Raw genomic sequence first — 24,933 nt, 5'->3', positions numbered from 1 at the left:
TGTTTTATGTGCATAAAAGCGTGATTGCTTCTCCTGAGATTTTTTTCTATAATTTTATTAATGTTGACCTTCTCCTTAGGAGAAAGATTCAGAAGTTTTCCGGAGTGAGTGAAATGCTTAGGTTGTGTGCATATGTATTTTGAGGATGTATTGGAACATGTTGCATAATTAAACTTAACTATTTTAATGATATCTCATTTGCTGTATCCTTGGAGGGTAATTGTAACTCAATAAAGAATTTCTCCTCTAGTGTGTTGTGTTTTTACATAACAAAGGCTGCCTTAATGAACCTTTATCTCATTATAATGTAATACCAATAGTGATTTAAATATCAAAATGAAAAGGAAAATTTATGACAGTTTTATTCTCTTTTAGGCAAATTAATACTGCTTAATCCATTTATTTTTCTTCTTTAAAATTAGCCTTTGGTTAAGATAAAACTTACTGATAAAAGATGTTGACCTCTTTGATAGCCAGCAAATTTTTGATATTTTATGAAAAGATAACAAGACAATTACAAAGTTTTGGGGACAAGAAATAAAGTAGGCCATCTTAAAATGTTAATTTGGCTAAATCAGAGTGAAACAATTAATAGTATTTTTTAATATCTTAAAACAGCTCTATGGCTTTGAGTTTAAGACAAGGACAGCACATGTTAATGCTATATTACTATTTATAGAGGAAGAAATTTCACCTTTTTTCTTAATCTTGACTTAACTGATCAAATAATTTAAAGTATATTTGCCCATTATGTTTGAATTAACTTCACTCATATTTAACAATATCATTCTTTCATTTCTGTCATTCAGTTTATCTTTTCTTTAATCATGGATGAAGATATCATAAAATAAAATACAAATTCCACCATGCCACAAGAGCAGTAATAAGTACGGTATTTTCTAGATGTATACCAGCACGACCAATCTAGAAGCTGCCTTCCCAGTTGGTATCCATCCCTGAATCAGCAAAGCGATCAGCTGCCAACCATTACGTTGGTGGAAACGACCGGTCAGTCAAGCATGGGTCATTAATTTTTAATGCATTAATAGAGACATAAATTTCCCTGAAAATCATATTGAAAGATAAAATGATCAGCTTCTTTTAAGTACATTCCGATGTACCTCAGGGCTGATTATGGGAGCCACTGATTATTTTATAGTTTTATTTTGTCAATAGAATTTTAAAATGTTTGATGATGACCTTAATGTGTTTTAAAGTAACAATAAATATGATCGCTATGAAATCTATAGCGTTGCACCTTTACGAATACTACATTTAAAGGCTTAAGGTCCTATTTTTTCTATTTGGTTTCTATATTTACCAAATCTTTAGGAATATGCCATTTCAAAAGAGATAACAGTCTTTCGGTGGAATTACTGGACTGGAAGTAATCCAGTAATTTGCTTTATCAAGTTTTATATATTGTCACGAGTTAGCTGTATCATGACCAAAGTTTTTTTATCTGCATGATTTCTTTACTATTTGAAAGAGAGATTTAACTTTATGATAATCGATATTCATTATAATGGGAAGCAAATTTTTAAAAAGTAAAATTTGTGCATATCTACCAACTTTTAAAATTCTGTTTCAAAAGCTGAAAAAGAAAATCCATTCCAAAAGAACCATCTTTCAGCAAAGCAATTCACATAATCTCTCTTTTCGGAATATATATTAAATTCAATAGAATCAAGTAAATAGTAGTAAAACTGATTACTCATATAGCATTTAGTACTTGTGTAGTCCTTAGTCATATAGCACATTTCATCTTTAAAATGCTTTGGTAACAATAACTTACATTTCTTATCAATACTCTTATAAAGACATAGGCAAGTGTTACTAGAAGGATCTATTTGTCACGTTTAAATCCCAAGCACCTAATTGGGTCTACCATTTTATATTTCTTTTTTTCCAGAAAGTATCTAAGTGCTTTTGGAATACAAATGCGTGTTATTTAGCTCTCCATCTGGTTTCTTTGGGCTGTTGGTTCTGAGAGCCTGCCTTCTATCTAGTTTCCTTAAGTCTTGTACCACAAACTTAAGGCAGTGACATACAGTACCTGTCAGTGCCAGTACCCGTACCCAATAAATGTTTCCTAATAATCTTGGCAGAACGTTGGTAATTCCCTTGAAATATAAATTGTTATTCCTGATCAGTGGTGCGCGCTTCAAATGATTTTTTGCTGAATGACAGTTACTGTTTTGGCTTTTATTTTTAGTGTTAGGAAGAGTGTTTGAATTTGGATTTTTCAGTTTTTTTCCTTACTCTTCAGTGATAATTGTACACTCTCTGCCATCTGAAGATATCATAGTACTCTGAACGTTAGTAGATTCAGAATGAATAGTGTGAAATTTTAAAAAGTAAAAGGAATACTTAAAATTTTATCGATTGATCAAGCTGAACCTGCATCACTAATAAGAACTTATATTTCTATGGCATTTCACTCTTTTCAGAATTTGTTTGTCAGAGTATTTTGTTTCTCCCTGTGCCCCTTAGTGCAGTTATCAATACCCGCTATTTATACAGGAGGGAAGCAAAGACCAGAAATGTGAAATGAATCCCTAAAATGGGGCTTAGAACCATGATTTCTGATTTTAAGTTCCAGTCTGCACCCTCCATTTTATACCGTGGTCTCCACCTATTGGGTCAGAACCCACTGGGGGAGGGAGATTTGCGGTGGAACCTCGAATCACTGGCAAGAGGCAAGAGTTGTGCAATGTGAAGCATGTCTTCCACTTACGTGTACTATGGACTTTAGTTGTAAGTGGTATAAAATACCACATATTCATTTAAAAGCACTACTGCATCGGCAATAGTTTATTTGGGCTCTACATGTTTTCTTAATAAACAAATCCCAGAAGTACAGCTTCCATCAAGTGTAGCCTGGCTGTTAATAGCTCTTGCCTCTGAAATCAGCCAATGTCAATGTCAAGCAAGTTCCTTAATCTCCCCGTGCCTCTATTTCTTCATCTGTAAAATAGAGATGATACTATACATAGCTCGTAGGTTGTTGTGAGAACTAAATGAAATAATACAGGAAAAAGTACTTAAAATGCTGCCTGGCATATAGCACATACTCAGTAATTATTGAATATTACTTTAATTATTAATAATAACATTATTATAGTGTATAGGTCCATGAAATCTTGTGATTTTAAGAAGAGATTTTTGTACTTCAAAGATGGGAACCAATTCTCCATATTATACTGCCTGTGGGTTGCTTTCTTTTTGTTAAAATTGGCAAACACATTTTGGCTTTTCCACATTTTTCTGTGACCTAAAAACTCAACTTTTAGTTATGATAGAAGTCAAGTTTCGGGCATATACCTTCAATAATTGGAGAGAGAAGGCAAATAAAATCAACTGGGCATGGTCGGTTCCTTGGAATGATACCACTGGGACCACACTCGGTATATTCTCTCAAGCCGGGAGGATCATGGGCCTCATCTTTTTTCAGCTTTCGTTTCAGTTCCAGGGTGTAGTGCAAATCGCTATGGGAAACCTTGTTAAGAAGATTAAAAATTGGGGAAGAGCAAGCCAGTCCATAAGCATCTTGTTAAAATAACCCACTTCTTCCAAAGCTCGAGACAGCAAGAACCAGTTTCATAGCTATGAAATAAATTCACCACCTGTTTGTGTAGCAGTATCAAAGAGTTCTAGCTAACATGAGAATGCTTTGATCCTTTTCAGCCAGAAGAAAATTATGAAGCTCTTCATTGATCATTCGTGGGGACTTTGGGGACACAGATCAAAGAAAACTATTATTACTATAGACTAGAAATTAAAATATCTGAATATAAGCTACTTCAGTACATTGTACTTCTTTCAATGTTGAATTGCATATTTAAAAATTCAAATTGCCTTCTTATGATTAAGCTAAATTTTATTGTAGCCTCTCTAGCCTGAACTAAAAGACATTAAAATGTTTTTAAGCAACTGTGTTCCTTTTGTTAATGACTTTCAAATTATATAGTTAAGATGGATTGAGGGGCAGTTTGTGGAGTATATTTTATACACTCCCTCTAGGTTACTATAAACTCAATTGAGCAGAATTATATAAATGAGAGAATATTTTGACATTCTTTCGTGATCTTTAAGAAAAATTCCCATAAGTTTTTCAATTATATAATAGCATTATATGATTATAGATTCCACTTTAAGTACTGTAATTATACAGCTGAGAGGCTTAAAGAAAAGGATAGCAAAACTTTTATAATACAAAAGGGTACGTTTATGGGCATTTTATTGTAAGGATTTGAACATTGGAAATGGAAAACATAAGAATCATTTGAAATTGATTCTGCTGTGGAGAAAATGCTTCTGTGTGAGTAGCACAAGAGTTATTTTGGAGTGAAAATCTAGACATTTCCTGTAGATTTTTTCTTATCAGGAAAAAGAATACTTATTTTGTAACTGCAGTGTTATGGATCTGAGCCAGGTTTCATGTGAAGTTAATAGCTCCTGCCTCTGAAGTCACTGGGAGGCATTTAACAAAACATGTCTTAAAATGCTTCCGGAATAACTATACCTAACGATGTGAAATCATAAACAGGGAAAAAAATCCCTGCAAAAGAGGACATCTCATAAAAAAAATGTGTTGATTAATTGCAGGAAAGACAGTAGGAAAGGCAGATCCCCACTTTCGGACCACATTCATCTAAAGCCGGTGCCTGGTACTAAATATTTGCACTTAAATGCAATACCCTCCCACCCTCCATTCTAGACCAACTTGTTCTTAAAAGTAGAAGAAAATAATGCAGAGACCCACACAGGAAGCATTACAAAGTTAATACGAAAGGTCTTTCCATATCTAAATCAGTGGCTCATTCAATGATTCGCACTTTATTGAAAAAAAACAAACCAGACATTTGAAATTTAGTCAGGTCTTGGGTCTTAGTTTCAAACTAGTTCCTCGAAAACTTCACTGAAGAGGAAAAAGAGAGTGTATTGATTTGTGAAGTGGCGCATTGAGGAGATAGCCAGTAAATTTAGGCCCTCATCTCTGACTTGCCTCACGAGTTGGGAGAGAAATCACAGAGGGTTCTCCGCCTCGCTAAATGTCTCTGCAGGACGGGGCTGATGACCGGCTCCTCCCTGCTCAACAAGTCTGTTTCAAGGAGAAAGGAGGTGATGGCTACAGAGTGCTTTGTGCTCTACTTCTGAAACAAAATTCTATGTGACGTTCTGAGCTTATAAATAAATAAGATACCTGGTGGGCAAATGACTAGCATACAAAGGAGCCGTTCTACCGCTCTGACTTCATCCGTAATAGTTCATGCTTTTCTGTGCAGTGCACTAGTCTCCTGAGAACTTACCAGTGCAGTCCTTAGAATGAAAAGACGTATGCTGATTGGAACTCAGGGATCTGTTTTATCTTGCATTAAAATATGCTAGCCCTGAATTTAGATACATGTGTTATGAAGTAACATTTGTATTCGTCAAAGCTGAGAAATCTAATTAAGAATAATGTCTCTTGTTTTTTTCCCCATGGAAGTATTTACAGGACTGGACAATTTGATGACTAATGTACGTATTTAAAGGGCATCTGGTACTGATCATGGAAAGCAAAAAAATATAATAAAATTTGTTACTCTTGGCAAGTTCTTATTGCTGTAGAATCATATGCTGAATGGCACCCCTGAGATTTTTTAACATATATATTCTAATAGGTACCCAGCCAACTTTGACTTGCAAGGGAAGGATACCTCAAATTGGCTCCATGTTACAAGAGATGAGTCGCAAACCAATTGACATGCAGGAAATGCCATTCAGTTTGGGTGTCTTGCTAATGAAGAGAGCCTTAGGAAAAAAGAGAAGCAGCAGCAACTTAGTATATCTAAATGTGTCAAACTCTATGCTACATATAGGATGAAGTTTGCCTTTTACATTAAAAAAAAGGGTATCTCTGGGATCACAACACTAATGACATAAGCTGGCCAAATGTATAAAAAACAAATGGACAGACAGATGATGACAGTTGCACCTCAGTGATGAATGACAGTTTCAACAGTTACTCCTGGCCTGAGGATTGGAGAGTAAATAGGGAGCAGTGGGGACTGTGGCAGTCTTTAGATTGCTGACCCTGTCTAAAAAGGAAGATGCTACTTGGCTCAGATAACTATTGCCATGTGGAAATGTAGGTCCAGTGATGCAAGATTTTACAACACTTCAAGAGACTCTTTATGTGAAATCTTTTCATTTTGAAATGTTTACTCAGGATTGAAATTCAGGAGAGGAGTTGGGAAAAATTCTTGCAAGCCAAACAAAACCTACTTTTAGACCAGATTTGGACCCTAATCGTAGATCTTTAGCTTGTTACTTCTGAGTTAGTGAAATAAGTAATGTTAGTAAGGTTGTAGAAGAAATGTCAGTGCTTCCTAATATGTGAATGAAAAAATGACTCGATGACATTTATAGCTGAGTAGCTAAGGGCTTCAACTGTGGCGTCAGATTGCCTGTGTTTATATCCTGGCTGTGTACCCAGGGCAAGTTACCAATTCTCTGTGTCCAGTTTCCACTTCAGTAAAATGGGAACGATAGTGGTACGAATTCCACAGAGTTGCCTTGAGGATTCAGATGAGCTAATCTATGTACAATGCTTATTACCACAGTGCCTAGCACATAGTAATTGCTCAATAAACATTGGCTATTACTATTTTACAATAAAATGATAGTTGGACGATTTGCCTATTTGTTATACTTGAAGAAAACATCCTGTGTGAATGTGCAAAGTCTGTTTTGTGTTGAAGAATATAAGTTAAGAGAACAGATTCTGCATTCCATAAGCCAGGATTTGAATCCTTGCTCTACCATTGTATAATCAGAGCAAGTTAATTAATTTTCCTAAGCCTTAGATCCTTCATCTATAAAATGGGAATAATAACCGGTGCCTCAAAGTCTTAAAAATTCCATGAGACAATATGCATAAAGTTAATGCCCGGTGTATAAGTCAATAAATGTTACTTGCTGTTATGATTATTACTTTCCCATTCTTTAGAAGCTCCGTATTGGCAAACACTTACCTAGCGATATATGTCTCGTTGTATATATTTCAAGGGAATTACATCACATTTGATTTACAAATTAAACTTCATCTTTAATGAAACATATTTCAACAGTGATTCTCAACTAGGGCGACTGTCTGGAGACATTTTTAGTTGTCACAACTGAAGGAAGTGTTACTGGTGTCTAGTGGGTAGAGTCCAGTGATGCTGTTAAATATCCCGTAATGCACAGAACAGTCCCCTACAACGAAAAATTATCCAGCCCAAAATGTTGCTAGTGCTAAGCTTGAGAAACCCTGCATTACAGCTATATAACCACCATAAAATTTAGTTTTTAAAGTTCTTGCCAAGCAAAAGAAGGAGAGTTATCCATTTTTCAGAACATCACCTAACAGATAGAAATTAACATATAAATTGAAATCTGTAGAGCCACATTCAATAAAATATTGAAAATATATATATCCCTATTTTCTTCTGGTTACAGAAGTAATATAAGCTTGTGAAAACTGAAAGACTGTAAGTGTATAAATGGAAAGTGAAAGTTCCCCTTTCTTTTCTACCTATCTCCATAGAAAACCAATACAAATACAGTTGAGTTATATTACTTCAGATTTTTAAATGCATGTGTATACTGTTCTATAATTTGATTTTTTAAAAATTAATGTCTTTCCTTTCTCTTCCTAAACTATTCAGTCCTAAAGGTATTATATGGGGCAGAGCAAGGTAGGCATTCAGGAAGAGTGGCCTGGCATGGGCTTTGGAGCACATGTGGAGTAAGGAGAGCATCAGCGTGGTAGGGTTGATGGCCTGGCATGGGGTGTCACAGCCCAAACAGGTGAAGATGGCATCCACGTGTGTGGGCAGCCCAGAGTAAAGTGTCAACAACGACCATGTGGGAGGAAGATAGCACAAAGAGAAAGGCCTGGTGCAGGGTTTTGAGCCCAGCTGGGAGAGGAGGCAAAAAGCAAGGAAGTGCTTAAAGGATGCTGGGCGTGTCAAAAGGACACAAAACCTAGCCTGAAGGGGCCACAACTGAGGCAATTTGAGAGTCAAAGTAAGTAATATAAATAAATACAATTAATGACATTAAAATCCATTGAATAAAATAGGACACCAAGAGTCTATTATGATGTAATAAATTAATAAAATGAAATTTTGCTAAAAAATGGAGTATTTATAAAGTCAAAAATAACCTCTCCACCAAAAGAAATAGCATTAGTTACTAAGGGAAAAATAGTAACTTTACAGTGGAAAAGCCTGGAAGACACCAGCTTAATCAAAAGATCAAAGTTAACATCAACAGTAATGAGACAAATCAAAATTGCATGCCATCTAATCAGATGTTGTGGTAGGCAGCCAGCTTCCAAGAAGATGATCCTCACCCCTAGTATTCATGCCGGTGGGTAGTCTTTGTCCACACTGAATGAAGCTGACTTGTGTAACTGATAGGATATTACAGAAATGATGGTGTGTGACTTCTGATGCTAGGTCCTAAAAGATACTGCTCACTGTGGCAGAAGCCAGCTGCCATGTTGTGAGAACACTCAAGAAGCCCTACATAGAGGGTCACATAGTGAGGAAACATTTCTGCCAACAGCCAGCACTAATTTGCCAGCTATGTGAGTGAGCCACTTTGCAAGTAAATCCTCCAGCCCCAGTTAAGCCGTCAGATGACTGCAGCCCTTGCCAATATCTTGATTGCAGCCTCATGAGAGACTGCAACCTCATGAAATAACCACCTAGCTAAACCACTCTTTTTCCTGATGCTCAGAAACTATGCAAGATAATGTTCAGTGTTTTCGACCACTAAGTTTTGGGGTGATTTGATATGCAGGAATGGACAGCTAACACAGATGCAGTGAGAACACAGCATCGTTTCTGCAATATTCTGGCCAGAGCTAAATAACCTGAATCTAGTCGAGAGGAAACAGACTCTAATTGAGAGACATGCTGCAAAATAACTGGCCTGTAATCTTCAATACGATCAAGGTCATAAAAATTAAAGACAGAGTGAGAAACTGCTCCAAAGTGAAGAAGACTAGAGTCATGACAACTTTACATTCAACGCTTGATTCTGAACAGGATTCTTCTTCTCTCAAGCACATTACTGGGACAGTTGGCAAAGTTTGGAGACTGAGGATTAGATGATAGTAATGTGTCAGTGTGGATATTTTTATTTTGATGGCTGTATGGTGGTTATGTAGTGGAATGTACTTTAGGAAATATACACTAAAATATTCAGGGGCAATAAGGCATCAGGTCACCAATTTACTTTCAAATGATTAAAGAAAAAGAGTTCTTTATACTGTACTTGCAACATGTCTGTAAGTTTGAGATTGTTTAAACATTTTTTAAGATTATGCAAAAAGAAAAAAATATGTCATAGAATGTGACCTTGCCCACAAAAATAGATGCATCTTGTCCGTTTTAAAAGGTATGCATAGTATTCAAGTTTTTGTGTCCAACAAAAATGATGTTTTTACCATCTCCTATTGATGGCATTTAAATTGATTCCAGTTCTTTGCTATATAAACATCCAGTTCTTTGTTAATATGAACAATGCTAGTAAATATCCTTAGAAACATATTTGTGGCCTTGTTCAATTTTTGCCCAAAAATAAATCCCTAGAGTCTAATTGCTATGTGAACGGATGTGCATCCTTTAATCAGTTTAATCGCAAGTCATTCTAGGAAAGCACGTAAAATCTCCTTAAAAGATAATAGAATTTATAATTTAGCAGTTATTTTTATTTGTTTTTTCTCCCACTAGAAAGTAACTGCTATAAGAGTGGGAGCTTGTCCTGATTATCACCATCCCCAGCATTAAGATAGTCTTAGGCACTCAGTAAATATTTGTTACAACAACAGTAATAACAAACGTTTATTATGTGTGTGGCACTGGTTCAAGGCTATTAATTCATTGATTCCTTGTAACAACCCTATGAGATAGGTAATAGGGTTATTTCCGTTTTGTAGATGAGGAAACTGAAGCAAGGAGAGGCTTGGTACTTGCCCAGTTTCACAAGACTAAGAACTGGTGGAGCCAGGAGTCTAGGCGGTTTTTCTTCAGTATACAAGCTTTTAGCCACTATACCATACTGTTTCTCTCTTGTTGAATAAATGATCAATGAATGAATGACCAATATCTTTATTTGATTCTTTGACCAATTACAAATTTCAACTTTGTTTTTGTTTTCTTTTTTCAAATGAAAATTAGAAGAAATGGACTGCCCACTTTGTAAAAGCCAAGTTGGTTTTATGGTCCTCTAATTAGGCTGTACTTACTGCCTAATAGTACTGCTTCTGGAATTAATATTCTTACAGGTATAAACTATATATCATTCTTACTGAAGAATTTATAGATATGTAAACAGAATATTTGCTTTGTATTACAAATAAAGTAGTAAATCTGAGTGTGCAGCTTGAGTCTGGGAGGCAGAACATTTATTGCTTGTTTTTCAGACACATCCTCTGCTCCCCACCTGGGCTTCTGTTCGCCTGCCCTTCCCTGCACGTGGAATGCGCATGTCCATCTCCCACAGTGGAAACCCAACCCCTTCCAACCTCTTCCACTGAGGACGGCTTTACCTTTCTCGCTTTTATTACCCTCTTCTTGAAGGTTGAAATGATCTTTCCTTCCTCAAAATTCCCTGAGTCCTTTCTAATACATTCTAAACATACCTAATATTAATTATATCAAGTCCTCATCTCCCTTAGTGGACTATATTCTCTTTTAATTTTATAAAACCCCAACATATATTATAATATTTTGTACAGAATATGAAATGAGGTGTGTCTTCTGGATGAGTGAATCAATTCTCTCAGGGAAATATATTTTGAATTTTAAAAATCCTAAATAAGAAGACTACCGAGATTTTAATATTATATATTCCACAGTTATCAGGAATTGTAAAATAACAAATGAAATAGTTAGAAATGATTTTCTTCATATAATGACTTGGATTTTGTTTACGAGGCATCAAGAACCAAGAGGCATAATTAGCTTTCATTCCTTTAAGCCCTTTTGTTCTGTTCATGGCTGCAAATATCAACTTTGCTTCTACCCACAACTTCAGTTCCCTTTTCCTTTAGTGGGCGGTTTAGGGACATCAAAGGTAATAAAATCAATCAAAGAGATAAGCGGAATTTTTTTTCAAAGGCTAGTACTTAAGGATGCGTTCCTGTTAGAGAATTTTAATACTAAATTTGTTTTCAAGTGTTTGTATAATACCAAATCTCCCTGCCAGCTGGAAGGACTGTCCTTGAATCCTGTCCTGCATGAAACAATAAAATATAATCCTTTCTTCACATATATTCTTTTTTAAAAAAAGAACTTTGGGGAGTGTTAAGTGTTGTCATTAGACGAGATTATACGTTGGTGCTAGCAAAGGCAATAGCATAGCCTTCAGGCCAACTGTTTCTCTTCCCTCATAAGGAGTTCTTTCCCTTACCCCCTGGAATCAGACAAAGCTGAAGGGTTTTGTTGCTGAAAGTTCAAAGAGCAAGCCAAAGGGAAAGTTCAAACAAATATCATCAGTCTTTTAAAAATGTCATTGCTTATGTAAATTAACTGTGGTCCTTGGGTGCTGGTGAACCTCAAGCATCCTTGGGTTGGCTGGATTTTCAATCATGTTATGTTTATATTTGGTTCAAGGTCTGTTTCTTCTAGAAAGCATTGACCATGAAGTCTTCACATTTAATTTTAGTTCATGCTTTTTTCTTTGTTTTAGTTTCGGGGTTTTTTTTGGGTTTGCTTTTGTTTTTTTTAGATTAGCTTCACTATCTTGTGACTTCCAGAGGATAATTTAGAGGCTAATGTATTATTATGGAGCACTTCTATATCATCTTACTAATTTTTGCTTTTTACCATTATTCATCTGGCCAATGGATTTATTTGAGATTTCCCGACAATGTTTGTAATTAGTGATTAAAATAAACCTTTAAAGAATCTTTTTCTTTGGAGGTATCTTTACATTGCAAATGATACATTTTAAAATAATGCCTTCTGACTAAAATTTACAAACTTGATACACAGTCTGAAATATGTTCAGCACCACAAGTCAAACATGCATATTTTAACATTTAGCCTAGTTGAGTCCTCTTCATAAAATGTTGAGATGTTGCACTCCTTCTGCATGGCCTCTCATTTATATGAATGTGAAGTTCTCCATCATACGGTTTGTGATAAAAGTCCTTTGGGGGCTAGCTGAGATTCTCCCTACTGTTTCTCATTGCATTGCATTGTAAATCTCCAAACTTTAGGAAAGAATGTCTTTTGGGAGGCATGCCTTATTAGTAAGAAATTATTATTTTGTATGTTGGATGCAGGATTTTTAGATAGGCATTTACGTTTCATCTATCACATTAGCTGTACATTTGGGTTTGTTTTAAAATAGAGAACTTGGCAATTTCTTCTGTGGTGATCATTCCTGGCGGGGGGGGGGGGGGTCTTCCTTTTTAGATCTGTAGCTCTGTGATGCATATATATGATGCCTTTGTTCTCAAAGTCTTTTTCTATCTGATTACTGTTGTATCCAAGTGCTTTGTCTCTGCCTCTTAGTTGTTTTCTTTCCTGTGCCTTAGCCTGTCATTTGTGTGAGTAACTTTGTTTACATTCCGCAGAGGTATTAAGCGCGTTTTTGATGATAGAAAGGAGTGATGTAGGAAGTAAGGAGAAGAAATCCAGAGAGGGGGGCGGATGTGAGGGAAAGGGGGGAAGAAGTAGGAAAAGAAAAGAAGAGAGTGGGTGTGAGGGAGGAAGACGGAGCAAAAGGTAGAACAGGGGCAGTGAGGGTTTGTGAAATCTTGGGGTCTGGTCGTAGGGGAGGGAGATCAACAGACCAGCATTTTCCAGGCTTGGGCTCAAGCTTGTGAAACTACTATTGTATTAAAGAACCTCAACTGGGATTTGCTGAGGACAAATGCTGTAATGTGTTAGTCATCCATTATCTGCTTCTATTTTTTGCAGGTTCTGAATGATGACTGACGCGGGTTTGTGTGATATGCCTCACAGCCCCTGTCATTCCCGAGCCGTAAGGAACCCGCACGTCTAGCCCCAGCACCAGGGCGAAATAGCTGCTCTGGAGGGAGGAAAGCTTCCGCTTGCCGACCGGACAAAAGTACCGCCTTCCCACGGGTTTCTGCCTGCCGCTCGTGATCCAGGCACCTCGCCTCGTCCAGCTCGCTGCTATCGCAGGCAGATGGTGTGTGGCCGCCGCAGGACGCCCGCCGCGCCCCGGCCATGAAGTAGCGGCCGCTGCCCGACCGCCGGCCCCAGCCCAGCGCTGCGCTGCCCGGTCCCCTCCCGGCGGGGCCGGAGCGGCGTGGACATGGCTGGCCTTCGTAGCCTGCTAGTTCTCCTCCTTGTTTTTCAGAGCAGCTGTTTGGGTTTCAGAAGCCCACTTTCTGTCTTTAAGAGGTGGGTGTTTTGTGTTTTTTTTTTTTGAACAGGCGAAATGTTGTTTGGATGGTTTCTGTGCATGCTGTTGAAAAAGGTAATCACTTTTACGAACCAGAGTGTTGGAGAAATATACAAGGTTGATTTACTTTGCTGAAACGACTTGGAATTTTAGCACAGTAAGTTCTTGTAAAGTCCCCTTGACAGAAGAAGCCCACTGTTTTGTAGCCAAGCTGCACTGGCTTTCGAAACTCCAATTAGAAGTTGTGATTTCCAATACTAATCGCTCCCTCTTGGGGAAATGTTTCAGAAACTGCAATATAGTCATTTAGACTTGAATGCCTTCTTGTTTATAACAGCTCAAAGAATAAAATATCAAGACAAGTGATGGGGAGAAGCAGATCATGGACTGTAATAGATCAGGAGAAAACATTGAGCTGTATACACACTCCTCATAATTACCATATTAAATATTTATGCACTTGTATATTTGTAATTCACATCACAGTCGTTCCTCCCCCCCATTCAACTCTGCCTTTTAGCAATATTATTGTTGTTTTTTTGTTTCTGACTAGAAATACTGGACACTCATAAAATAGTTGCAAAAATTTTACTGGGTCTTAGTTAATATTTTTGCCATTAGAAAATTGGCAGGCCAGTGATAATTTCTAATTTATTAATTCTCTCTTTTCATTAACTAGAAACAAGTATATATTTTGACAAGATTTTATTGAATCAAGTTGTAAATGTAGCCTGCTAGGTTGCTTTGATTATATTTTGTTTACAAGTTGGGCATATGTTGCTTTTGGACAATCAAATGCAACTCTGAGTATGTTTTAGAGCATTATATAGTCATCACATCTTTTCATTGGGTCTAAGTCAATAATTTTTAATCTCAAAGTCCTAGAATTCCTTTTTTTTTCTCATGTCAAGATTCCATTATGTTCAAAAATATTGAAATTACCTTCTTTTTTAAGGTTTAAAGAAACTACCAGACCATTTTCCAATGAATGTCTTGGTACCACCAGACCAGTCATTCCTATTGATTCATCAGATTTTGCATTGGATATTCGCATGCCTGGAGTCACACCTAAACAGGTGAGAGAAATTCTCTATTTCATTATTTACTTTTCTGTATACAATCCATAATTAAAGGAAAGAAAGTGATTTTACAGCAGGAGTAACTTCTTTAAAAGTAGGCATTTGCTTTCAAGACTCCTCAGATAGGGCCAGAATAGTTGAGTGTTATAAAGAGGAATAAATCTTTCAAGGTAAGTCTTTCAGTTAACTTTCTTTTTAAAAAGTTTGCTCAAATTGTTATTTGTGTTTTGAAATGGAACCTTGAATATTTATGATTTGGAATTCTCAGTGGAGTAATAGCCTCTGTAATGCAGCATGTAAGTATGTATTAATATTTGAAAAATTATTCTAATAAAGGGGAATGATATCAAGCAGTTACATCTAAGAGATTGCCTTGTTTAAATACCCTTCTCTCACAGCCACAAGTTGAGAAATAAAAGCATGTGGTTATTGCCAAGAACTTGAAAAACAAAACATTCTACACTTTTAAAAGTTAAGAAAACTGTTCATACAGGTGGTTGATTGTGAGGTTTCTTTAGCACGGTTTTCTTGTGATAAGAGAGATATTTTGCAGAAATAATGGCAGACCTCATAAAAGCATGACTTATAGAGCTTTTTGAGTAGAACTAGGTTGTTGCTAGGGATTTCCTATTTTAGTTACACACAAGAAGCTCAAACCCACTGCTGTCATGTGTGCAAGGTGTTTCATTAAGCATAAAAAGGCCAGAATTAATTATGCTGTGCAGCCAGGCAGTGCAGGGGTTTATGCATGCCGTGAAAAGATAGCCGTCTTCTTTTGAAGGGCTGCAGAGACATGGACAGACCTGGGTGTCACAGAGCTGCAGTGGCTGATGACTCATTGTTGCAGAGAACATTCTATTTTTCTTTTCTTTTTTTTAAATACTGAGAAAATAAAAGTATTCTACTTATTGAGGAGAATTCCTTTGAAACTGACATCTAGAAGCTCTGGAAAATACACATGGTCCTTTGTGGGGGGACTAGGATTGACATTCCTTTATTTGAGTTCCTGTGTATTATCTAACGATCTATAAAGAACTACTTCACTATTGTAAAAGTGACCCTCACCCCCCACCCCTGCCCATCCCCAAATGATCAATGACTAAGATGACTTTTCTGTATGTTTAGTTGTTAGTGTTCTGGCCTTTAGTTCCATAAGCTCTTTAGTTAGTATTTAGTCAAAAGAAGTGTAATGAGATTGGGAATAGGAGAGAATGGCAGTTGCTCACTTGTGAAGTGTGTTTCTTCTTGTCTCTTCTCACTTTTAAAAGTTATTTTTCCCCCTATTGCTTAAACTGACTTTATATTACTTAAAAAAAACACAACAAATCCATTAATTGATCTCTAAGCAGTCTTTCCCGTTAAGAATATTATTTTTTCAGATAGTTTTTTGTTGTGATACATTATTCTGTTGTGTTTTCTTCTCATAATTTCACAGTAATAACATTTAAATTACTTAACAATAATATTAATAGGTAACTGTGTTCGGGTCAATATTCTCAGAAAGAGTTCCTAGAGGAATTGATTATAAAAGAGCGTAGAGGAGCTCCATTTTCATAAAATAAAATGTTTAACTCTTTTATTTTTGAAAGATTGGCACCTGAGCTAACATCTGTTGCCTATCTTCTTTTTTTTTTCTTCCTTTTCTTTTCCCCAAAGCCCCCCAGTACATAGCTGTATATTCCAGTTGTAGGTCCTTCTGGTGGCTATAACTCATTTTTATAATTTTATAATTATCAAAATAACTCCATGGAAAAAGAACATACATTAAATAAATTATGACGTCATTTTGCACTATCTGTGTTGTGCTTTGTCTCATGCAGTGGACTTTTGCTGGTTGCATTCCCAGCATGCAATCCCTTGTTGCTCCTTCCCGGATACCATGTGGTTCCCGGGAGCTGTCTACCAAGGATCCAGAGGGGGAGCACATGGCCTAGGATTAGCAAATGGCTGCGTAGCACCTCCCCTTCCACAAGAATGTGTGTGACCTAGACCAGTGCAATCAAATCTTAGGACCTTTGCTGTGGATGCAATTTTCTGCTGCATGTGAGCAAAAGACCTGTCTTTAGTTCTCGGGTCTTCTGAGTTCGTGACAGGAACCATGCCTGGAATAAAACTAATGCCATAGAGGGCATTGCAGAGAGACTGAAAGGAGAGAGGGACTTGGTGACATTGCTACTCAGGAAGTTCTCAGTTATGTTAGCCTTTCTTGTTTCCACCAGGTTGAGTTGGGTTTTCTCTGACTTGTAGCTGAAACTACCTAACTGAGTAAGAGATTCAGTTGTTCTGCCTGATCAGCTCAGAACTGGTTGTTGAATGTCTCTTCCGCTTTCCTCCATCACTCTCTATAGATCACATGCCATGAGTATTTACTGACTTGATCCGGCTGACATATAGGTCATATACTTGTAGCCCTTCGTGAGAAATGATAGTTATATGCCCATTGAGTAAATCCGGGAAGAGAAGGATGTGGAAGCCCCAGAACCCCTTTCCTCCTGAACTTGGCGTTCTTGGTGAGGGAGCTTAGAGCTGTGATACCAGGAGCACTTTTGGTGAAGAAAGTATTCTTTTCTTAAAATGCAGATGAAACTGAATTTAAAACACGTCGTTAAGAGGAAAGGAGATAAAAAGGCAAGGAAAGAAAAAGGAGAAAGTGTTAGAGGAAAGAAAGAAAAGGTGGAAGGGAATAAAAAGAGTGACAAAAAATATTCAAGAGACTAGAATGATCAAGAACAAAAATAAAGGGGAAAAATTAACAATAATTATACTATGAAGAGCAGAACATCTAACAAATCATAGAAGAAAAAAAGAGAGAGGAAACATAAAAACAAGGAAATGCATTGAGGAGTTAGAATACATATATTTTTTTTAAATGGCAGAAGGTCAAGAAGAACAACAAATTTAAAGAAAGAAGGAACTGAGGACTCAGAGCTTGAGTTGGTAACTGAGGCAGACCAAGCTGGTTAAAGACATATTCACTCAACAGAATTTTTTTATAAAATACATTTTAAGTTTTGGCAATAATGAAAGATACCTCAATAAATCTGATGTAAATCCTTTCCTTGGGAAACTTGAGATTGTTAAGTAGGCTGAAATAGAGAAGCAAACAGATGCAGGATAGAGGTGAAGAGAACCTTAGCTATAATATAGATATTACAACTCCATAATTTTGCAGATGAAATACAGGTCTACATTAGTGTCTAACCAAAGAATAGCCAGTCATGTCAGGCCTCAGAGCTGTAGTCCATTCTGCCATACTGTGGACTTCAGAACAGCCTTTAAAAATTTCTCCCATTAATGGGGTTGGCCTTGGGGCCTAGTTGTTAAGTTTAGTGCACTCCACTTTGGCTCCCAGGCCCTGACCTACACCACTCATCAGTGGCAGTGCTGTGGCAGTGACCCACATAAAAAATAGAGGAGGATTGGTGCAGATGTTAGCTCAGGGCGAATCTTCCTCAAGTAAAAAGAGGAAGATTGGCAACAGATGTTAGCTCAGGCGAATCTTCCTCAAGTAAAATGAGGAAGATTGGCAACAGATGTTAGCTCAGGGCGAATCTTCCTCAAGTAAAAAGAGGAAGATTGGCAACAGATGTTAGCTCAGGGCCAATCTTCCTCACCAAAAATTAAAAAAATAAATAAATAAGTAAAATTGCTCCCATTAAACGAGCTCTGGATAGTCTGGGGAAAGTAGTTTATTATCTATTGCAATATCAATTTTATAACCAAAGTGTGTGCACTCTTTCTCTTCTCTGACTTGAAATTTTAAGAAGTTATTTCCATCCTCTTTCATACATTTTTCATTAATTAGTATTTTTTCAGGCGTTGGGAAGATGAGGGAGAAGAGTAAGTAGCTTTTGAGTAGCCTGGAATCGAGGGAAAGTAAGCAGATCTGGTGTCTGATGGCACTGGCTTCAAATCTAGCAGAGCTGTGAAGAGGTGATATTTAGAGACTCTTCTTTTAGCACTTTTTCTTCCTCCTTTGATTCCCTTTCTCACCAGGGACTCTTCCGGCTTTTGCTGTTGCCAACTCTCATATTGACAAACAAAACAATTAGATAAACTGCCAGTTCATGGTCATAGTAAGGTGCTATCATCAGTTGGATGTGTTAACTATCCCATGGGGGTTTGATTTTAAAATAAACTAAATGAGGCATAAGTACAATGATTTTACATAAGGTTTATCGTCTCAATCTAAGCTAAGTCGAGCTGGGTTAGAATGTAGGCTTTGGGGCCAGGCTGATGGCATTCTTGTCCCAGCTCTTGCCATGTCAACTCAGGTGTGTTTCTTAACCAGCTAGTCCTGCTCCTTCATCTGTGATCAGGAGAATAATGGTGCCTGTCCAGGGTTGTTCTGAGGACTGAGCAGAGTAGTTATGCTAGCGGCATGTTCAATTGCCCTGCACGTGGTAAGTCTCAGAAAATGTGAACTCATATTGCTATTATATATGTGTTGAGGGAAATGTGAATGAACCTTAAGATGAGAAAGAAATTACCAACCGTTATGCTCTCAGTAATGACTTCAAGGAGGAGGTAAGACATTGCAATAATTTTGAAGAAGAGGAAAGTAGCTAAATGAAGACAAATAGAAGTAAAAACCTGGGCAAGAGAAACCTAGAAAAAGTAAGCAAGGAAGCAAATCTTTCAGTGTGCTTATTCTTCAGAAGTTATTTCCATTAAAAATGGCCCTTATGATCGGAGAATGAAGGAACACTGAGTATGGATATGTTTTTCTCAATGTTCTTCTATATCTTTTACGCTGTATAGAAAAGAAATTATCAAAAGCAGTTGCATCAGTATGGAGCCTTAATTTTTTTTATATTAGTTTGAAATCAGCGTGGATTTCTTCACTTTGCTGAGGACTTTGTACATTAACTTTATGAAAAAGTCACTCTTATCTGATGTAAGTCCTTTCAAATCCTATGTTTACACAGCATTTTGTTTATTACTGTTTGTTCAGCTTAGGTCCTCTGCAGTCTTGGCTTAAGGACTTACAAATGTAAACTAATTTGTAAAAAATATAATTTTATAAAATTAAATATTTCTGTTGAACCTAGTATCTTGAAACTATAAATAATTGAATTTCTTTCCATCAGGATGTGTTAGGCTGTCATTAGTGTAATCATTTTCTTCCCATATTTTGGAAGCAGTTTGAGAACTACGGAGGAATTCACTTTTTCCTTTCTGAACCTCTTGCAAATTCTTGTCTCATTCTTTGTTTGTCTTTTGAAGTGTCAGAGATCAAGCTTTGAAATTAGAAAGCAGCCTTCTCTTGTGTTCCTCAACACAAATTATCTATCACCAGCAACACCAGGAAATGAAACAATTCTGAGTTGAAAGATCGCATCAGATACCCCAGAGCAACAAGTTGAAAAACCTGAAATTAGAGTCTTAAGTTTTCACTTGTTTTAAAATAATGATGAAAGGGTATAGTCATTGAAATAAAACCAGAATGAACAAAATACTCCTATGAAATTTTTTCAAAAGCTTCCCACAGTGTTTCTCTTTGCTTTTTTCTTTAAATATGAATAATCATTAGAAAATTTTTACCAAGATATTTTAACTTTTTCATTTTCTAACAGAAGAAGGAAGAGCTTCCCCTTGCCTGCACAATGCATATATAATCATGTGATAAGAATTCAGCTTTCATAGGCTTTTCTTTTTTAAAGATTTTATTTTTCCTTTTTCTCCCAAAGCCCCCTGGTACATAGTTGTGTATTTTTAGTTGTGGGTCCTTCTACTTGTGGCATGTGGGACGCCACCTCACCATGGCCTGATGAGCGGTGCCATGTCTGCGCCCAGGAGTCGAACTGGTGAAGCCCTGGGCTGCTGAAGCAGAGCGTGCGAACTTAACCACTCCGCCACGGGGCCGGCCCCCATAGGCTTTTCTTACTGTACCTGTTTAAGAAATCAGTTTTCAAATATCAAGCCATTATCGTAACATCACTTATAAATAGCATTTGCACAGGATTTCTATTTATCAAAGAGGTAATATACAAGTTAAATGCAGAATTGCTGTAGTGCCTTATTTTTCTTAAGTTTAGAATGCCCCAATATTTGCATTTCTAAAAAATAAAAATTCTGGGGCCACCCTGGTGGCATAGTGGTTAAGTTTGTGCGCTCAACTTTGGTGGCTTGGGTTTCACAGGTTCGGATCCCAGGCGTGGACCTATACACCACTCATCAAGCCGTACTGTGTCAGTGTCCCACATACGAAATAGAGGAAGATTGGCACAGCTGTTAGCTCAGGGTCAGTCTTCCTCACCAAAAAAAAAAAAAAAAAAAAGGAAAGGAAAGGAAAAGAGACACCCCACTCTCCCATTCTTCATTCTTTCATTTCCCCTGACAGGCTAGCGTGACTTTCAGGTTAAGCCTCATTCCACAAGAGGAGAAAATTAATCTGTGGGCACCAGCAGCCTTCTGGACACCAGGAGAACATTATCTGTTGTACTCCTAGGAGAAAATTCATCCAAGCTCTTCCTGAAGCAGCTAGGTGATTGCTAGGAAATGCCCAGAGACGAGCCTCACCTGACTTCAGAGTTTGTGCATCTTGAACCCCCGTGGATTCCCTGACTCCTTCTCTGTGGTCCGTGGCCACGTTCCATCCTGCGTCTCTAGTCCTTTGACCTGTCTGCCACTGCGTGCTTCACCCTCTTCCAATACAGTCTGTGCACTAGAACAAACATGGCACATGGGTTTACTTTTTGAGGCAAGTCCATTTAATTGAGAGGAACTGCCTGGAAGATGTGAAGAAGAATTGTGAGGCCATGAGTGTGAAAAGACAGAAGTGGTGGCTCCAGTAGCCACTCTTGCACCAGTGTATTTTTGTTGCTAGAAGAAAAAGACCATAGGTGAAGATTGATTGTGTTAAACCATCGTCTCAGAATGAACATGAGTCATGACTTTTAGTGTTTCTTTTTCCTCTATTCTTAGTTTTCTCTCCCTTCACAAAAAATAAAAGGAGCATGGTGATCTTGCTTGCTACTGAAGGAGGAAAATCAAGAAATGTCCTGGGCCGGCCTGGTGGCCGAGTGGTTAAGTTCGTGTGCTCCGCTTTGGGAGCCCAGGGTTTCGCTGGTTCAGATCCTGGGTGCGGACATGGCACCATTTGTCAGGCCATGCTGAGGCGGCATCCCACATGCCATAACTAGAAGGACCCACAACTAAAATATACAACTGTGTACTGGGGGAGAAAAAGCAGGAAAAAAAAAAAAGAAATGTGCTAATTCTGGACTAGCATTTGCTTTTCATTTAGAAAGACTTAGGCAATGTTTATTAAATTCCAAGATTTGGAAAGAGAACAGCAAAAGAAATTAAAATGCTATACCCTTCCCCCTCCCAAACTGAGGAATTGGTATTACCCGTTTTACCAATGGAGAAGCCACTAGCAAAGAAAATTCGATGATTATTCGCAAGGACAGTCACCAGGCCCTTGTTTTATTTACTTAGCTGCCTCACATTAAATTTTTTCCACTTTTTTATTTTGAAAGCTCAGGATTGGTGTCATTTAAGATACTTCATCTGAACTTGTATTTATCTGTATAATTCTCTTCTTGCTTCATCAGCAAGGCCCAATTATATGAGTTAAGTAGAATACGAAAACGTGAAGTGGATGTTGTAAATGGCCAGTTGAAGTCGCATGTAGTTCGTTGCTAATTGTTTAAGTTATGATGCCTCCTCTTTATTTTCACTAAAACCTCTTTAATGTCCACTTAGGGAAGATATGACTGAACTATTAGCACTGTTTTCCTCTGTTAGAATAATCTAAATATGTCATGAATCTGGGTTCACAGCTGCAAATATGTATCGACCATTTTCCCTTTATTAAAAATGAGAAACAGAAAGGAGACTTTTATTTTCGATTACTTTTTGATATTTGTGAATTAACATGATACTTGAGAATGTTAGAAAAAGTAAGTACAGTATAAGTGACTGCCTTATGACCACCTATTTTTTCAATAAGATTTAGAGTTCTTTTTGTTCGGTTTTGCTTTTTCTAGCGTATTTTTAAAGGAGAAAACACTTTATTGAGTGCTCCTTATATAACGCCACTGAATTAGGCAGTTTACAAGCAATGACTCATTAATTCTCATAAAAATTCTGTGTTCAAGGTTCTATTATTCCCACTTTTTATGTGAGAAATTGAAACTCAGGGAGATTAAATAACTTGTCCATAGCCAAATAGTCAGAAAATAGAAGAACAAGGATTTAAATACAGATCTATATGAATTTGAGACCTATGCTCATTTCATAATTCTGCGCTGCCAGTCTGTTAATGACTTATGTGTTTCCTAGAGAATGTTTCTATATATAGTTTAATGTGTGCAGGTGTGTGTACACACACACATCTATATTTTTTATTACACATATATTGTAAAATACAAGCTTCCTTTTGTTAAACAAACAAAATATAGGTTACTGGCTCCATCCTAAATCCTTGAATTACTTTTTTCTTATATTTTGTCATGTCCATCTAGAAAGAAGTGCTACTAATCTGAATTCTGGTAGGATAGTCCTTATCTCCTGGCTGTTAAAAGACACCTTGCAATCAACCTGGTTTAGCTGATTTTAACACAATTTTGAATTTTTCCTTTCTAAATCTAAGCAAATTATTCTTTAAAGAGTCAGGTAGTAGATCTTTTTGGCTTGCGAGCCATACTGTCTCAGTTGCAACTGCTGTAGTTGGAAAGCAGCCATAGACAGTATGTAAATGAATGGCTTGGCTGTGTTCCAATAAGAAACTTTATTTACTGAAACAGGCAGCCACCACAGGCTGTAGTCTCCTGATTCCTGATCGAAACCATTGCATATACCATGTAGGCTAATAGATGGATTTAACCTTTGGCATCTCATGAACTGTGTCTCTGACTTACAGAACATAGAGAATAAAAATACCAATGCAAGGTTAACAGCACTTTGATCTTTGTTCCTTAGTTACCTATTCAGTTTTCATAAGTAAATGGTCATGAACAAGAGTTCTCTTATTTGGAATACTGTATTTCAGGCTTCTGCATCTCAGTAAATGACAATTCCTGTGTTACAGCTCCTCTAGGCCAAATACGCAAGAGTCTTTCTTGGCTCCGTTTTCTCACACCCCATAAACAATATGCTAGCAAATTCTATTGCTTCTTCCTTCCAAATATATCCAGAATCCAGTCCTTTCTCACCATACCCATCTTCCCACTCTGACCCAAGCACCATCCTCTCTTTCCTGGACTATTACAATAGCTCTCCTAACTCATCTGCCTTATACCCTGTGTCTCAAGCGTCTGTGCTCCATACAGCAACCACAGGAATTCTGTTAAAACAGAAGTCAGATCACATCACCTTTCTCCAAATGCCCTTTAAGAGCTTCCCAGCCCCCTCACATTTAAAACCAAAAACGTTAGAGCGACCTCTAAAGCTCTTCATTTTTCCTGCAGTCTTTCCACTCCTCTGTCTCTCATACCTCATTCCTGTTATAAGTGATTGTAGGTATAAAACAATTCAGAACTCTGGTTCTGCCTCTTTTTTGCTGGCTGCAAAATCTCAGGCAAGATACTTAAACCTTAATGAGCTTCGGTGTCTTCCTCTGTAAAATGGGGAGAATGATAGTTCCCATCTGATAGGATTGTAGTTAAGTGAATTAATATGTGTAAAGCCCAGTGCCACTCAGGAAATTTTAGTTATTGTTATTTCTGCCCTGAAGTACATGAGTGAAGGCAAGAACAATATAATATCTTAGAATTGTTGAAATAAAGAATTACAGAGGATCATGTTGAGAAAGCAGAGGATGACTCCAACAACAATACTTTAGTGAGCACTGCAATCGTAATTTTGTAAAGCACATTATAGAAGCAGATCAGAATCTGCATTTCTCTCTTGCTTGGTTAGGAACATCTTTGTGGAGGCAGTAGGATTTTAAGAGTGTAGTTCAATGGGTAGAAAGAGAGATTTGTAAACGTATTTAGATCCCTATAAAAGCACCGTTCTAGAAATAGTGCTGTAAACAGATGAAGTAATCAGAACCTCAACTCATAATTTTGTCTTTGAGAGAATCTAGCAATAATAATAATAAAAAAAACCCTAGTAGGTACAATTTACTAAGAGAGTGATTATATACCTTTAGGCACCAAAGACCATCACTGCCAATCATATAAAACAAAAATTCAAAGTAAAGTTGATTAAAATACAATTATGGAGGGGTTATTGGTAGTATCAAATAGACTTCAAAAGAGAAGTGTATAAAGCATTTGAATATTTCAATCAACAGAATAATTTAATATATAACATATAGTAAATATAATTTAATATCTATATAGATAGAAAATTTTACAATTTAGGAAGAGATATACATTCTTTTTGAATCTATATAGAACATTTATTTAAAAATCATATAACTAGACATTAAGAAACAAGTTGATTACAATAATTAGAGTTTTATAGCTCTCATCCTCTGATA

At 37.0% G+C, this 24,933-nt stretch overlaps 2 protein-coding genes across 14 annotated transcripts in view; one reads left to right on the top strand and one right to left on the bottom strand.

Annotated features, from left to right (window-relative positions):
• Positions 1–13,725, bottom strand: part of LOC124242645 (uncharacterized) — a 126,752-nt gene extending 113,027 nt beyond the window's left edge. The window contains exons 1-2 of the mRNA XM_046667812.1: positions 13,547–13,725; positions 12,972–13,379 (exon numbers count right to left, since the gene is read on the bottom strand). Of these exons, the coding sequence (XP_046523768.1) occupies positions 12,972–13,379; positions 13,547–13,725 (587 nt within the window). The remainder of the gene's footprint in view (positions 1–12,971; positions 13,380–13,546) is intronic.
• The window catches only part of PAM (peptidylglycine alpha-amidating monooxygenase), a 147,858-nt gene continuing 136,213 nt past the window's right edge, over positions 13,289–24,933 (top strand). For all 13 annotated transcript variants that reach the window (XR_006889327.1, XM_046665908.1, XM_046665907.1 and 10 more), the window contains exons 1-2: positions 13,289–13,418; positions 14,375–14,495. Coding sequence is in view for 12 of the 13 variants with exons in the window: in XM_046665908.1 (XP_046521864.1) it covers positions 13,330–13,418; positions 14,375–14,495 (210 nt within the window). In the remaining variant the exon portion in view is untranslated. The remainder of the gene's footprint in view (positions 13,419–14,374; positions 14,496–24,933) is intronic.

The sequence above is a fragment of the Equus quagga genome, chromosome 7 (genome assembly GCF_021613505.1).
Source record: "Equus quagga isolate Etosha38 chromosome 7, UCLA_HA_Equagga_1.0, whole genome shotgun sequence".
NCBI lineage: Eukaryota > Metazoa > Chordata > Mammalia > Perissodactyla > Equidae > Equus > Equus quagga.
This window is presented reverse-complemented; position numbering and strand designations above follow the sequence as displayed.